This window comes from Macaca nemestrina, chromosome 7 (genome assembly GCF_043159975.1).
Source record: "Macaca nemestrina isolate mMacNem1 chromosome 7, mMacNem.hap1, whole genome shotgun sequence".
In the NCBI taxonomy this organism is placed as follows: Eukaryota; Metazoa; Chordata; class Mammalia; order Primates; family Cercopithecidae; genus Macaca; species Macaca nemestrina.
This window is the reverse complement of record NC_092131.1, coordinates 177,736,387-177,753,874: the sequence shown is the minus strand read 5'-3', so window position 1 is coordinate 177,753,874 and position 17,488 is coordinate 177,736,387. Positions and strand designations below refer to the sequence as shown.

Here is a 17,488-nt window from a genome sequence, read left to right as displayed (position 1 = left end):
AAAGTAGACATTGTCATATTGGGAAAGAAATCAAAATTGAACTATATGCTACTTATAAAGGAACCCATTCTAAGTATTAAAAGCATTCTAAGTATTAAAATAACATATGGAGATAGGTTAAATGCAAAAAGATGAAAAAGGACATATAGTGCTAAAAGTGATACTGTTCAAAGAAAAATGGGATGTCTATATTAATATCAGAAAAGTAGGTTACAGAGCAAGGACTATTACTAGGGACAAAGAAGGCCAGGCCATAATGATACAGGGGCCAAGTGATCAGAAAGACATAATTCACAGCGCGTATGGACTTAGTAACACAGCTGCAAAATACACGAAGCAAAAACTGATAGAACACAAGAAAGAATCATAGTTAGAGATTTAAATACCCCCTTCTCGTTAATTGATAGAACAAATAGAAAATCCTGTAAAGCCAGGACTTGCTCAGATGCCTGTAGCACGTGGCAGGGAGAATTGCCATCTGCAGAGAAATGTGCTGTTATTCACTGTGGTGAGTCTCCGGGCCGTGTATGTGTCAGGTCCATGCCGGCCACTGGGACAAGAATCTCCTGGACAAGCATCCTGGACGAGTATCCAGGAAGGCTAGTGGGTTTTGAAGAAGAGCTTAGGAAATATACCTAACCAGTGAGCCACTGGCAGGTTCTACCTAGGAACATGAGCTAGGGACAGTCTGCCCTCTGCTTCATGCATGCTTTGCCACCTACTATCATTTCAGAGAATGCCCTTCAATGTTTCATTGATTTCAAATTAGATGTTGGTTAGAATAATTTTTTAAACATATACTTCCCCTTTTTTATGTGGGATATCACTGTTGGGCAAGTTGTACGCATACACATATATAATATGAAAAACGTTAACACCAGTTGTAAAATGGTCTTTCAGAGAGCTGTCTACTCTGGCAAAATGGAATGAGTTCAGGCTTCATCCAATAACATATGGAGGTACTGTCTGCCCATCTGTGTTCCTGTTGACATTGCTCAATGTTTTCCTTTCCAGGACTCAAGCATTCATTGGTCTTTCTGTGAAAGTATGGCTATTAGGAAAAGATACAGCTTTTAACTCAGAGCCTGCAAACCATTCATTAACATGAAGAACCTTATCTTTCTTCCTTGAAAAGCATAGCCCATCTGGTTTGTTTTGGGAGAAGTATACTTCTGGGTTTTGTGCAATAAAAATGATTTATCTCTTCAATAACCAGCCAGTCACAAGCCCATCTAATGTTAATAATTAATTTTGGGGCTTTCCAGCTAACTGGAGTGAACGTTGGTCTGGTTTCTTCCCTCGGGTTTTTTCTGCCTGAAAACAATTCTTCCAGTACTGATTTCTTTGCTCACTGGGCTGAGATTTGAAAACTTGCTTAATTACACGGCAGTGGTTCTCTAAACAGGAGGCTTTCACATTCCATCCATTTGCTTTGAAAAGGAAGGATTGCATCCTCATGTCTGAGGAATTACTTAAGCCCAAGGATTGAATGTTCTGTTTTACTGCCTGTGTGCAAGCACCAGAAAAAATGGGCACCAATCTTCTTTATTGTGATTTCTGGACATTTATTGAGCGATCACCAGTTTCACAGCAAGCTGGATAGAAACAGCCGTGCATATTTGGCTTTATTTCTGATACGTCTACTTCTTGTGTCTCACTGGGCTTGGGCACTACCCTACCATCTCTCCCTGTCTCTATTGAATTGTAAACTTCAAAAATTGTACCACTTGGCCCACTAGCTGTTTAAACTACTTTCTTTAGGGGAAAGGACAATTCAAATTAGACCTTAAATACACATGATCTTCTTACATCCAAGTAATCCTAAAATTGCTCCTGTAAATATTTCTCAGTGAATACCTCCCTTTGGGGCATATGATTATACTTTTTGCCAATTATTAATATCCATTTATATTCAACATTTCTTGTGTTAACTGTCCTTACAAATTCTCTGGAAGCATTTTTAAAACAGTCTGTAGACATTCTCTTAAAAATATTAATTTGCACCATCTGTAATGAAACTAGTGGTTCAAACAAAAGTTAACATCAACCCTAACTATTTTCCAATTAGTGGGCACTGCTAGGATTGGTAGAGTATAATTGAATAAAATTTTATTATGTTGGCAGAAAGTGAAAAAACTTTTCACTTGTAAAGACTGCATTCTTTTAATCCCTTTTTCTACTACTATTACTATATAATGTACAGGGCATCTTGGTTTGGCAATTCATTTGAAACTTTAATATTTCTGTTAATACTTACTTTCCCTCCAAGTTCCTTAATTTTTAGAAAGTATTTCATTTATTTATTTATTTATTTATTTACTTACTTATTTACTTTGAGACAGAGTTGCACTATATCACCCAAGCTGGAGTGCAATGGTACAATCTTGGCTCATTGCAACCTCCATGTCCTGGGTTCAAGTGATTCTCCTGCCTCAGCCTCCCGAGTAGCTGGGCCACCATGCCCAGCTAATTTATTTTTGTATTTTTAGTAGAGATAGGGTTTCGCCGTGTTGGCCAGGCTGGTCTTGAACTCCTGGCCTCAAGTGATCCACACACCTTGGCCTCCTAAAGTGCTGGGATTATGGGCATGAGCCACCGCGCCCAGCCAGAAGGCATTTTTAAAATAAGAGTCTCATTTCATAGAATAACTAGAAATGATAAGTATAAATGATTAGTTTTCATCTTGTATTTCAGGGTTTCAGTACAGTCTTTCATCCCGTCATTTCTTGAATTCCTATTTTCTATCTATCTCTGTATCGTTTATTTACTGTGCAAATTTCTCGTTTTTAAGTTGATAAGTTCATTCTTCCTTTAAAAATAGCATGTAATATTTGATCTACACGAAATAATATATGTAACACATGGATAAATTATGAAGTTTAGTTTTTACAAATCCCTGTATGCTCACCAACCAATTGGCTCCTCTTTTACCCCATCTCTTTGCTTCCCAACATGGAGACTACTCTCTGGAATTGTGTGTTTAAAATTCCTGTGTGTGTATGCATGCCTCTCTCTCTCTTATCTCACACACACTCTCTTTCTATCTAAAACCAAATACAGTTATCCTAAACAATGTATTCTTCAGTGTTGCTTGGTTTGGAGCTTTATAAAAATTGCATCATGTATGTATTCTTCTATTTTTCTTCATGCAACATTATGTTTCTAAGATTTATCCATATTGATTTGTTTAGCTGTAGTTCATTTATTTCCACTACTGTGCGAAATTCCATTGTGTGACTATACCATCGTGTGTTGATTTTGTATTTTTCAGCTATGCTGAATTTATTAATCCTAATGGTTTTAAAAAATGGAATCTTTAGAGTTTTCTACACATAAAGTTGTATCATCTATAAATAGAGATGATTTTACTTATTTCTTTCCAATTTGGATGCCTTTCATTTATTTTTCTTTCCTAACTGTTCTGGCTAGAACTTGCAGTACTGCATTGAGTGAAAGTAGCAAAACAGGCATCCTTGTCTTTTTCTTAATCATAAGGGAAAAACTTTCAGTCTTTCGCCATTCAGTATGATGTTGGCTGTGGGTTTTTCATAAGCAGTCTATTATGTTGTGATATTTTCCTTCTATTCCTAGTTTGCTGAGGATGTGCATTTTTTTTTCATCATGAAAGGGTGTTGAACTTTGTCAAATGTTATTTGCTGCATCAATTGAATTAATCATGCGTTTTTTTTTCTTTACTGTGTTAATGTGTATTTCATGGATTGATTTTCCTATTTTAAGCCATCTCAGTGTTCCAGGAATAAATCCCACTTGATCATGGTGTATAATGCTTTTAATGTGCTCCTGAGCTTGATTTGCTTAGTATTCAGTATTTCGTTGAGGATTTTTGCATCAGTATTCACCAGGAATATTGGTTTGTAGTTTTCTTTTCTTATAGTGTCTTTGTCTGGCTTTGATATCAGGGTAATGCTGGCCTCATAGAATGAGTTAGGAAGTTAGGCCTCATGGAATGAGTTCCCCTCCTTTTCAGTTTTCTGGAAGAGTTTGAGAAGAATTGGTGTTAATTTTTCTTTAAATATTTGGTAGAAAGCACCAGTAAATCTATCTCATCCAGGGCTTTTCTTTGTTGGGAAGTTTTTGATTAACAATTCAATGTTTTTACTGGTTGTAGGTCTATAAAAATTTTTCATTTCTCCATGATTCAGTCTTGGTAGGTTGTGTGTACTCAGAATATTTGTCCATTTCATCTAGGTTATCCAATTTTGAGGCATACAGTTGTTCATAGTATTTTCTTATAATGCTTTTTATTTTAAAAAAATTGGTAGTCATGACCCTGATTTCATTTCTGATTTTAGTAATTTGAGTTTTTCCTTAGTCAGTCTAGCTAAAGATCTGTCAATTTTGTTAATCTCTTCAAAAGACCAACTTTTGGTCTCATTAATTTTCTCTATTTTTAAAATTCACTACAGATCTTTTCTCTAATATTTAGTATTTCTGTTAGCGTTTGAGTTTAGTTTGTTCTTCTTTTTCAAATTCCTTATAGTGTAAAATTAGGTTGCTACTTTGAGATCTTTCTTCTTTTTTTAATGTTGGCATTTACAGCTATAAATTTCCCTTTTAGAACTGCTTTCACTGCACCATACAAGTTTTGATGTGTTATGTTTCATTTTCATTTGTCTCAAGGTATTATATTAGTTTGCTAGAATTGCCATCACAAAATGCCAGACTGTGTGACTTAAACAACAGAAGTTCATTTTCTCACTGGTCTTCAGGCTAGAAGTCCACGGTCAAGGCGCTGGTATGGTTGGTTTCTTCTGAGTCCTGACTCCTCGGCATGCGATGGCCCCACTCTTCCTTCCTCTTCACATGGTTCTGTCTGTGCATGTGTGCTCCTGGTGTCTCTTTGTGTGTTTGAATTTCCTCTTCTTTTTTTTTTTTTTGAGATGGAGTCTCTCTCTGTCACCCAGGCTGGAGTGCAGTGGCACGATCTCGGCTCACTGCAACCTCCACCTCTTGAGTTCAAGCAGTTCCCCTGTCTCAGCCTCCCGAGTAGCTGGGATTACAGGCACCTGCCACCACACCTGGCTATCTTTTTATTTTTAGCAGAGACAGGGTTTCACCATGTTGGCCAGGCTGATCTTGAACTTCTGATCTCAAGATCCACCTGCCTTGGCCTCCCAAAATGCTGGGATTACAAGTGAGCCACCGTGCCTGACCAAATTTCGTCTTCTTATAAGGACACCAGTCAGATTGGGTTTAGATCCATCCTAATAGCTTCATTTTAACTTAATCATTTCCTTAAAGACCTAATCTGCAAACACATTCACACACTGTGAGGTACTAGGGGTTAGGGCTTCAACATATGAATTTCAAAGGTACACAGTTCAGCCCATAACAGGTGTCTTCTAATTCCTCCTTTGATGGATTGGTTAAGAGTATGTTGTTTAATTTCCACATTTTGGTGAATTTTCCAGTTTTCCTTCTGTTACTGATTTCCAGTTCATTCCTATTATGATTGGAAAAGATATTTTGTGTTACTTCAAACTTTAAAAAATTATTAAAACTTATTTTGTGACCTATGGTCTATCCTGGAAAACGTTTCATGTGCACATTAGATAGAAGTGTATTCTGCTATTGTTGGGTGGAATATTTTTTTTTGTATATTTTGTATATGTCTGTTAGGTCCAATTGGTTTATAATGTTGTTCAAGTCTTCTGTTTCATTATTGATCTTCTGTCTGGCTATACTATCCATTATTAACAGTGGAGTATTGAAGTCTTCAACCATTATGGTAGAGCGATTTTTCCCTTCTGTTCTGTCAGTGTTTGCATCATATATTTTGGAGCGCTAATGTTTGGTGCATATTATTTGTAGTTGTTGTAACTTTTTGGTGAATTGACTCTTTTATCATTATATTTTTCTTTGCCTCTTGTAACAGTTTTTGTCTTAAAGTCTATTTTGTCTTATATCAAGATAGCCACCCTAATTCTCTTTTGGTTACTACTTGCATTGAAATATCTTTTCTTATCCTTTCACTTTCAACCTATTTGTGTCTTTTGATCTACAGTAAATCTCTTGTAGACAGCATAGAATTGAACTGTGTGTATATGTTTTAAAATCCATTCTGCCACTCTTTGCCTTTGGATTGGACAGCTTAGTCCATTTACACTGGTTTTGTTTAGTTATTTATCAACGTTTTGGCAGCTGGCTTTGTGCTGGGTCAATTCTTCATAAATGGCTGGGTGTGCCTTGAGCCTAGAGACCAGCATGAGGTGAGTGCTTACAGTCTTCTCAGATGTTTTCTGAGCATGCATCTTGCTTGATCATGTTTGTGGTTTTTTTTCAATTCTTCAGTATACTTTTCAATATTTTAATTTCCCAAAGAGTCTCATTCAAACTTCTCCTTGGTGCCTTAAATGGACTGTGGTCTATCTTTGCCCACAGTCTCTTTGCTGAGAAGTCTGTGAATCTGTACTCTCCCAGTTCTGTGACTCTATCTCCTGAATATGTGTGCATAGGGCCACCATGCAAAGCTGTGCTGAACTTTGCACTGTATTTTTTCTGTGTTATGTTACACTTAAAGGGCTGACCTTGCTCATACAGAATGATGCTAGACTCCCAGAGGCTCTGACTAGACATGGGTGAGGAGTCAGTCTCCTTCCAAGTCTTGTGAGAAAATTGCCCATGAGAGCTGGCAGCTTCCCCACTCGTCTTCCTCATACCTGCCTTCTGTCCATGAGAAGCATGTTTGGCTGTGTTCTGTGTCGTTGCTTTTCGGGTGAACCTAGCTTTACCACTGCCTGCTAGTTTCCTTTTTCCTTCTGGAAAGGTAGCTTGGGTCAGTGAAGCTAGGATGAAAACAGGCCACAAACAAGAGTCCCTATCAGAGAGAGGGATAGAGAAAGAGAGGAGAAGAGAGAAGAGAGTACCTAGGGATACAGAAAGAGAAAGAGAGAAAGGAGGAGATAGGGATAGAGAAAGAGAAAGAGAGAAAGAAACAGACAGGTGAAACCTTGCTAGTCAGCCTTCTGGGCAGAGGGGGCTACAGGAGGGCTGGGCTCTGCTGGCTTGCTGTGGCTCCCCATGACTGCTGCTCCATGCAGAGTACCTCTGTAGAGAGGGCACCATGCCTGGCACAGTCCTCAGGCTGGGCTATGTTGCCTCCTGGTGGGAGGGAAGGGTTGGGGGATGGCATCGGGTGCTTGACATATCTTGGCCCTGCCCTCAGCAGCTGGGAGCCTATCCTGAGTCCCATTTGCTCCTTTTAAAATGGGGCTAGTATTATGTACCTTCAGGGTTATCATGATAACAAAGGCGACAGCTTCAGCAAGAGCCTAACACAGAATGTACTCACTTAAATGACCATTAATACTCATCAGATAAAATCCTGGTAATAACATGGTGGGGAAAAGGCCTTTTCTCTACAGGATACTTCAGAGATACTGTCAAGTTATCGGGACAAAGACAGTGAAGGGCCCAAATAGAAGGCCTAATCCCGCTTCTGCTGTCTGCAGCCTGTCTCTTGCCCAGGGAGATACTTCCCATGAGGGGCCCCTCCTGGCCACTGCTGCACAGGCTGTTATGGAGGAGGCCTCATTGCTCCGCTTGGTTTTCCTACAGCTGATCTCCAATGTTACCGACCACTGGGGTCCTTCCCGTTTCAGGCCTCCGGACCTGGGTGTTGAGGTACCACCAGCTGCCTTCCTGCCCTCTGACTTCTGCTTGATTTATTTTGGTCCCACTCCCAGTCTGGCCCTCTTTTGATTTCTCTTGATCCCACTCCCAGGCTGGTCCCACTCCCAGCAGCTCTTCTACAGGGCTCTGCATGGCTGATGCCATCTGCCATCTGCCACCTGCCCTCTCTCCTGAGCCCTTGGCTCTCGACTTTGCTGCCTGCTCTGTGGTCTTCCTGACTGGTGCCTGGGAAAGAGCCTGCCTATGACTTGAGCAGAGCATCCCTTGGAGAGTCTGTGGATGTGAATTTGGTCATGCACAGGTTAAGGCAGTGAAAGCATTTTGCATTCCTTGTTATTGGCTCTGCATCATCTTGTCAAGCAGAACTGACTTCAGCAATGGCTGCATAAATGGTGCCTATGTGGCACAGGTCCTAAAAAAGGCTGAGGGCAAACCTCTTCCTCCACCCCTGGTACCCCAATCACCACCTCCCCGGACTGTCGTTTGCACTAACCATTGTCTTTTTTTTGGCCTTTAAAAATGTAAATTCTCTTGAAAGTGTTCATATATTAGGTATTCAATATTTTCAACATTTTTACCTCTTTTTTTGGTCAATATGATGATATAAGCATTATAGGGCTGTTCAGTGTTTTGATTTAGAAAGAACTAAGGGGTCTAGGGATGAGGAAACTGTTGAAGAAGAGGGCAGAAGAGGCACAGGCGTGCGCAAGAAACTGTTTCCATCGCACAGTCTGGCATGAACCTGTCTTATTAATAATCATGGTAGCAAGGATTCTTGGCAATGGTGGATCTGCCTCAGACGCATCAATTCTGGCTGCTTAACACTTACTGTTCAAGGATTGTAAACATGGCTAATACCCAGGACTGGTGGAGATCGGGATTTGTTCCTGCCTGTAACTGAAACGTGGAGTAATGGGGATGGGCTCTCTTCCAGCGAGAGGACCATGGGCACCAGGAAACGTCTTGATCCTGTGACCTCACTTCTAGGAATCTATCCTCAGGAAAGAATTAAAGGCACACACAAAGACTTATCTATCAGGACTCACATAGTGTTTGCTATTTATCCAGGTAAAAAACCAGAAATCCCCTAAATTTCCGTCAACAGACAGATGGTCAGGCTTAATTTGATGATCCAAGTAATGGAATATGATGGCTGATATTAAAATCACGTTGTAGAAGAATAGCTAATATTTGATAAGCTGTGAAATGCTAATGAGATAGCTGAGCTGAACGATTAGAGGACAAAGCAATTTGCATATGTGAATATGTATATGTGTGAATGTGTGTCTTTGCACTCATATGTATGAATCTGACCTAAAAATATTCATTTATATGTAGGAAAAAAACATTGAAAGGAAATTCTCTAAATGTTAACATTGGATATCTCTGAATTATAGAATTATGTACAGGTGCAGTTGTTTTATGTGTTATCTTCTGTAATTTCCTTTAAAATAAGTATAAATGTATAGATACATACGGATTTTGTAAATGTATATACAGAGTTTGTTGAGACATGGGGGGAATCAGACAACGCGGAAATTAGTAAAACTAGACAGTGCCCAGTCTTAGAGTGAAGTCAGAAAAACGTCAATGCAATTTATCTTTTCGGAAGAGGAAAAGTCAGGAATAATATAGATCGCATCAATATTTTCTGCCTTATTGAAGTCAAAAGGAGAAAAAATTGGGCTTTCAGCTTTGTGGACTGCCATTTTTATTTTTAGCCTCTGGAAAATGTTTTTGGGCAATCCTGAATCTTCTCTACATGTGATCTGTGAGCTCTCTGGGTCATAGGCCAGGGATTCTATCAAGCAACAGGGCCCCAGGGCCTCCGTGGTGCTTCCCCTATTTGCAGAGAGGAATGGATTTGGAACATTGAAAATGGTATCTGGATGGTGGTAAGTTTAAATTGGAATGGCCCAAAGTCTCTTTAGGAAATTTCCTGGTGAAACTCATTTTACTTTTGGATTTTTAGAAATATAACTACATAAAAAAGCTCAGAAATGATTACCTATATGCTTAACTACAATTATAAAATACTCTGTGTACACGAAGTGCATAAATGTAAATGTTAAACAGTAACAAAAATCAGCCAGATATGGCCACCACAGAGAAGATAAAATGGACTTTGGATTTTTCCCCATTTCTAATTTTCCTTCTTAGTGGCAAGAAGGTAAATCCTCCACACTGTGCGACGTGCTGCTGCTGTGGGCTCTTTTGAGACCCCGTGGGTCATGCTTCACTGCACGATGTGCTGCTGCTGCGGGCTCTTTTGAGACCCCATGGGTCACGCTTTCCAAGGAACAATAGCGCCTCCACCCTCCTGAGCACTGTCCTTTCTTCAGAGGGTCAATATTGAGTCTATAAACATTATTGATATAATGATTTAGGAGACTTGTTTAAAAAGCCAATCTCATGCAAATAAGCTATGATTGCTAGGTTTTAACCCGTTCATTATTAAGTATGTATGTGTTTTTGTGACAGGATCTTGGTCTATTGCCTAGGCTGGAGTGCAGTAGCACAATCCCAGCTCATTGCAGGTTTGACCTCTCAGGCTCAAGCAATCAACCCTTCACCAGCCTTCCCAGTAGCTGGGACTACAGGTGTGCACCAGCACACCTGGCTAATTTTTGAATTTTTTTAAAGACAGGGTTTTGCCATGTTGCTCAGGCTTGTCGTGAACTCCTAGGCTCAGGCAATCCACCCGCCTTGACCTCCCAAAATGCTGAGATTACATGTGTGAGCCACTGTGCCCAGCTTATTATTGAGTGTTTATTAAGAACTTACTTTGACCTGGGTGCCACTTACAGTACCAAATAAAACAAGATGAAAACATGGCAGTCATTCTTAAAGAGCTCACAGTCTAGTGAACCTCAGTGAACCAATATCCACAATCTATCTTTATGTTTTCCATTTACATCTCCTTAGTTAATATAAGAAAACCAAGGGTTTTTGTTTCTTTTTTAAAGTGAGAGGGTCTCCTCCAGGCTGGAGTGCAGTGGCTCCATCATAGCTCACTGCACCATTGAACTCCTGGGCTCAAGTGATTCTCCCGCCTCAGTCTTCCAAGTAGCTAGGACTACAAGTGTGCACCACTACGCCCAGATAATTTTTTATTATTTTTACTTTCCATAGAGATAGGATCTTGCTATGTTGCCCAGGCTGGTCTTGAACTCATGGCCTCAATCGATCCTCCCACCTTGCTGGGATTACAGGTTTGAACCACCATGCTTGGCCTTGTTTTCTTTTAATCTACATTGCATGACTGAGAAAATGGAAGCTCAGGGTTGTTAAATAATATGAGGAAGGTCACCATCTCCGTAACACTCAGCTCTCCTAGACCACCCCAGGGAGTATCAGAAAACATCTGGTTGTTTGGTCCACTCACTATGACATTTTCTAAATGTACCTAGGGGGTTACAGTTACAGATTTATAGTTATGGGAAACAGGATTGGGAGGATCTCAACTGTAAGCCAGTTTGAGCAGCTAAAAGTATGCTAATTATTAAATCTCTTGGGCAGAGAGATTCTTCCAAATCTCTCTACCTTCATTTGTCAAAGTTAAAGCACCTACTTTATAATTCTCTCTCCTGCCATGCTGACCTCTACTGGCCATTAAGCCTCTGAGGTGAGTCCTCAGTCACCTGTGTTCTCCATGGGAAGTGGCCCAGTGCTGCCCAGAGATGATGCCCAGCGGATACTCACTGGCCCCAGACAGACTCCTTTTCTGACTTCCCAGAGACATGGTGCTGGTGTTAGACACAACTCAGGGGCCCATGTTTTACTCATCCACAGGAGTCTTATTGTCTATCTCACAGGTGAATGCTTGAATGAGAAAGCAGCAAAAATATTTTTCTTAAAATTTCTTCCATTGTGCATTTGTGATCGGAAAGAATTACTGTTATTTGCCCGGGTAAATGTTTCATAGCATCTACAGCATCTCTACCTGGCCTGGGATCCTGTAAGAAAGGCAGTGTATCAGCATATAAAATGACATATTCTCAGTGATCAGGAACGAAAATTGTTCCTGCCACTTCTCATGGAAAGCTAGTTGTCTTTTAACATCAAGTGTCCTTTAATGAGGGTGACCACACATGCCGGTGGACTTAGTTGTGGCTGTGCAGTTACTTCCTGTTCAACAAGCTCCTGATTTGAATGATACATTTATGGTGGTCCTTCCATATGGCAGGCAGGCCAGTGTGGTGGAGGACCACCCTGCCCAGTGCGAACCTTTGCTTTGCTTCAGTTGTGGCTGCTGTCCTTGGAGAGCTTCCTCCTTGCCATTCTGGTTGTTGTCTCATTCCCACCCCTTGGTCCTGACTTCTGCTGATTGGTCTTCCAGTGGCAGCCATTAGTATATTTTAAAAGTGAATTTCTTATTATTTTAGCAAATAGAATTTTCTGCCTACAAAAGGGCCAACGAGGCTCTGAATCTTTTTTTTTTTTTTTGACAAGGAGTCTCGCTCTGTCGCCCAGGCTGGAGTGCAGTGGTGTGATCTCGGCTCACTGCAACCTCCGCCTCCTGGGTTCAAGCAATTCTCTGCCTCCGCCTCCAGAGTAGCTGGTATTACAGGTGCCCACCACTACACCTGGCTAATTTTTTTTTTTTTGTATTTTTAGTAGAGGCGGGGTTTCACCACATTGGCCAGGCTGGTCTTGAACTCCTGACCTTGTGATTCACCCACCTCAGTTTCACAAAGTGCTGGGATTACAGGCGTGAGCCACTGTGTCCCGTCCTCTGAATGTTTTTCTTGAGGAGCAGCTCTGCATGAAATAGCAAAGGTGGCCTGAATCTCCTGCTAATGCAAAAGCGAGCCTAAAAGTGTCATCCCGTAGTATTTGGTCTCCTGTGCGAGTGTCTGCTGTGCATTTTCAATTGAGTTGGGGAGGAGAGGTATTTCTTATGGTGTCTTCTAAAACTTCAGCCTTTTACAATTCAGACAGACCCTTAGGCAAATTTCCTTGTAAGATTTATCACTGAATCTTGGGCACATTCTTGAATCTAGCGCCCAAGTGCTGGGAACACATTCGTTATTTCTGTGTTGGTGATTCTGTTTCCTTCCTTGTCTCTTTCAGGTCTCACTTTCCTTTGCCCCAGATGTCCAGCTCCAGGTCTAAAGATTCCTGCTTTACAGAAAACACTCCTTTGCTGAGGAATTCCTTACAAGAGAAAGGGTGAGATATTTCCCCCGTCATATGAAAGTAAGAGTTTCCGAGCATTGCACTTGGCACGTATGCTGGAGAAGTTCTTGAGATATGAATTTTTACTGGACATGTTTAACCTCTGCCAGATCCTTGACAATTTGTTGTAGTAGATGTTCATGATTCGGGTGGTTATATTCTGTGGCTATTAATTTCCAGATGGCCTTGAGCATAACCCTGCAGCAATTGCACAGCACACACACACACTCACGCATGCACAAAGCTCTGACGCATTGTCTTACCAGGCTGGGGTTTGTCAGCTAGGGGTGAGGTCGGCATTGTCTGGAGACATTTTTGGTTGTCACACTGAGGGCTGAGATGCTTCTGGCATTTAAGGGTAGAGGCCAGGGATACTGCCAAACATTCTGCAATGCACAGGACAGCCCCCACCACAAAGAACTATCCAGCACAAATGTCAGTAGTGACGAAGTTGAGAAATCCTGTATATGTGTTTCACAAGAAAACCTAATTTCCTGCAAACTTACAGGTCCTTTTTGGACACAAATCAGGGTGGTTCTGGAATTGCCTGAGCAGAGCTGACCTGGAGGGTAAGTTACAGATGCTTCCTTCTGGGATGAAGGGCCTTGGGCCAGGCCTGCATCTTCTTTTCTTTCTGCAAACAAACTGCCAGAAGCCTGAGCCACCTGCTCCATGTTTCCGGGCTCCTTGCACATCACAAACTTGGTGACATTGTCACTGTCAATCTGAAATAATAAAAACTATCAGAACCCAGTTTAAAATTATTTATTCAAGCACAAAGCTGAGGATAGCCATTTGGGAAACATAGGATCCAAAAGAATGGGATCAGTGCTCCAAAACTGAAAAGTTAAGGTCTTATTCATATCCATATAGGCAGAAAACAAAGAAATGGAGAAGGACTACGTTTCCCATACATGGCTGGTTTATGAGTTACAGCAATTTGATTAGTTACAGCTTTGCTCCCCCTCCAATTTCAAAGAGTATATTTGACGTTCCATGTTAGACAATGGGATAGTCATGAGGTCTTTGTGTGAGAGAAGAAAGAAGGAAGTTAATCTATCAATGAAGATCAACAGTGAAGAGGGAAGGGGTCTTCTCTGATGCCCGTTCGTCTTTTACAAGACTTTACAAAACAATGTAGGTAAGGAAAAAGGCAAACCTAGAATCAGAGAAAAGAAGGCCACAGCTGCCTCTTATGTGACTCATCCCATAATCACATTCTTTTAAGACTCAAAATAATTAAAAGTTTCAACAGCTTTGATTGTGAATCACCTATTTGCACATCAGGGATTCTCCTTTCCCTGCCCACTGCTGGTGTGTACCTGCATCGACAGGCGCCCACTGCTGGTGTGTACCTGCACCGACAGGCGCCCACTGCTGGTGTGTACCTGCATTGACAGGCGCCCACTGCTGGTGTGTACCTGCATCGACAGGCGCCCACTGCTGGTGTGTACCTGCATTGACAGGCAGGCTGTTCTGTCTCCTTCACTCACTTCTGAGGTTCCAAGGAGCTGCCTCCTCTCTCCCCAGCCCAGTCTGCAGCCAGGGCAGGGGGCCAGGCTTCACACTTTAGGTGGGGCTTGCACGCCATGTGCATTCCTGTCCTCAGCCTCCAAATACTCCTGCTCACAGGATTTGGATGGGATGCAGGCATCTGGATTTATTACTTCTCAGTGCAGGGATGATTTGTTCACAGGAAGCCCTTGACTAGAGGAAACTCCTTCCCTCTCTGTCTCTCCAGGGCAGTCAGTCCTACTCCTGTCAAGGGCATTCAGATGTCACTGCCTTTGAGAGCCCTTGGTTGTTTCTGCCGCACCCACCAAGAGTCAGTGCTTCTCCTGTGCTCTCAAACACTGCATTCATGCCCTTACTTCCAGACTGGCCTGTGTGCTATCTGTGGTTATGTCAGCCAGCCTGTGCCCTCTTCATCGTGCATCCTGGCACCTAGCACAGTCCCTGCCACCAGCCCCTCAGTGACTGGATGGGTAAGGAGTGTAAGCTGAGGCATTTCCACTGACCCAGCTGCTTCAAGCGTCTGTACTGGGGGATAACTTAATTATGCTCCGTTGCTCCTAATTAATAACTTAAGACAAAGACTTCACACACCTATTCCCTTAATGCTTTCTGTTGAATTACTTGGTAAATTGTGAAGGCCTGCAACATTTTAGAATTTGCAGTTCATTGGAAAACCATTAATGCGTAAGCATTTTTCCTGGCATGCGGAGCACGAGCTGGGCCTCATGTCACAAAAACCATTTCAAGGGAGTAGAACATGGGTCAGCTTTGCTTACAAAATGTATTCCTTTTCTCTTTTTGCATGAAGCTAATTAAGGTATTGGTGGTACGAATGTGTTTTTCATACTTTACTTTTATCAACTTTATTTTGTTTCAGTTTTAATCTGATCAAATGGCTTATTAGGATAATATCCATTGATTTACATATTTTCAGAAGTATTCTTTTAAGGGTGTTGAGAGCAGGAATATGTGGTACAAAGGTCAGAGCATGCCCTGTCTCTGCACTGACAACTCTTCACAGATGGTTATTTAAATTTAAATTAATTAACATTAAACATTCACTTCTTCAGTTGCACTAGCCACACTTCAAGTGACCAATAGCACATGTGGCTGCCATACTGGACAGGGATTCGAACATTTGTATCACCACAGAAAGTTCTATTGCACAGCACTGCTCTAGAAGGCAATGACATTAACTTGCTTTCCTCTTTCTTCTTAGAAGAAAAGTTTTTTTTGGTTCCAATTTTGTTTTTTTCAGCAGTTGGTGTGATATTATTTCTCACACACCTGAGCATTTTCCAATCACAAAATTGATCGGATTATCGACTATTTTCAAAGTCGTGTGTTATCTTGTTACACATTGGTTATACACAGCCTAATTGGCGTCTCTGGGCTGCTTCTTCTGAATATTTTTCCTTGTGAACCACTTTTAAAGCAGTCGTAAGTGTTCAGGAGTATCACAATGCCCCATTGAGCTGGCTCTATTCCAGTCTATCACAGATCACATCTGTTAACGTCAGTATTGTGATCCCAAGAATATTCTATGTGATACATGAAAATTCTGGCTTTTGGTACAACCTTTTAAGAGTCAAGTGCATCTAAACTGAAGGAATCGATCAGAAGGTCAGGGATTCAACCAAAAGTAAATGGAGGCTCTGTACAGTGGCTCATGACTATACATCCCAGCACTTTGGGAGGCCAAGGCAGTCAGATCAGTTGAGGTCAGGAGTTTGAGACTAGCCTGGCCAACATGATGAAACCCCATCTATACTAAAAATACAAAAATTAGCCAGGTGTGGTGGCGTGTGCCTGTAATCCTAGCTGCTGGGGAGGCTGAAGCAGGAGAATCGCTTGAACCTGGGAGGCAGAGGTTGCAGTGAGCTGAAATTGCACCACTGCACTCCAGCCTGGGTGACAGAGCAAGACTCTGTCTCAAGAAAAACAAAACAAAACAACAACAAAAATTCCAAAAGTAAATGGATGTGTTTTCAAGTAATTCTGAGAAAAGCTTATGATTCCCATTGAGTCATCTAGATATAGGCCCCATTCTTGGCCTGTCTAGTTAGATACTAATGTTCCCTCTTCCTGCTCGTGCTTCTGTGGATGTTGTGTGGGAAGCCAGGCAGGCCACCTTCCCTACAGCTCCACTGCAGAAAGAGATCTACACAGAGGAGGAAAAACTGACACCCCTCACCCTGGACAAGTCTCACACGTCTAGGTATTGACTACTGCAGTGTGTGCAGTGAAAAAGCAAACGCTGAAATCAGTGGGAACTGGTCTCAGCCAGAAACAGCTTTCTTGGAAAGTCCCAAACTCAGAAAAAGCTGGTTTCTTGAAGGCCCACAATTCATTTTGAAGACTTTAGTGACTCCAGGAAATTTCCTTTGACCTAAGTGTTCTGTGAGGTCACAAAAAAACCATTCCCACCAGTATGTGAGCGGGCCACTGTCTGTGGTCCTTTGAAAGACCAGGGTTGATTCGGCGCCATTTCACACAGTCAGGACTCAGAGGAAAGCTTCCTTTGCAGCCATTACTATTTCAGGAGAAACAACCACACCTCTCTTGCTTTCCAGGTCACGGTGCATACCTGTTTACCATCCAGAGTTCATCACTGCTGACGAGTCTTGGGAAGACGGCTCTGCTGATTGGGAGCGAAGGTACCTGCTGAGCAGGGAGGTGTCTGGTCTGTCTGCCTCTGCCTCCTCGGAGAAGGGGGACCTTCTGGACAGCCCGCACGTCCGGCTCCGTCTTTCCAAGCTGAGGTAGGCAGACGTGGGGTGCCCACCCTGGCAGCAGCGGCAGCCGCACATCGCGTCCTGCGTGCCCTCTCCGTCTTTCAAACCAGCAGGGTGAAGAAGAGGATGAGTTTTGTCCATCTGGCCAGGCTGTACTTTTCCTTCAAGGTGACTTATTTTCACCCGGGCCTAGGGAGACATTTAAGGCGGCCTGCAAATCATGCAGCGCCTGAGAGGACAACCCTAAATGATTGACACAGTACACTCCTCTCCTTCCTGCTCGTGGGGTTGGGGTCTTCACGGCCTTTAGGTTTGCAAATAGGATCTGTTTGCTTCAGGGGTCCCAGGGCGTTTTGGAAGTTGATACACCTTTGCAGTTACTGAGGAAGGAGTGGGTCTGGCTCAGC

The 17,488-nt window shown here is 42.0% G+C and overlaps 1 protein-coding gene across 9 annotated transcripts in view; it reads left to right on the top strand.

Annotated features, from left to right (window-relative positions):
• LOC105497437 (OCA2 melanosomal transmembrane protein) overlaps positions 1-17,488 on the top strand; it is a 387,654-nt gene that overhangs the window by 51,772 nt on the left and 318,394 nt on the right. For 8 of the 9 annotated variants that reach the window (XM_071067306.1, XM_011768534.3, XM_071067305.1 and 5 more), the window contains exons 3-4: positions 12,727-12,825; positions 16,920-17,108. In XM_071067306.1, the coding sequence (XP_070923407.1) occupies positions 12,727-12,825; positions 16,920-17,108 (288 nt within the window). Of the gene's footprint in view, positions 1-7,192; positions 9,549-12,726; positions 12,826-16,919; positions 17,109-17,488 lie in introns of those variants that run through there. The other variant, XM_011768528.3, reaches the window with a different exon arrangement.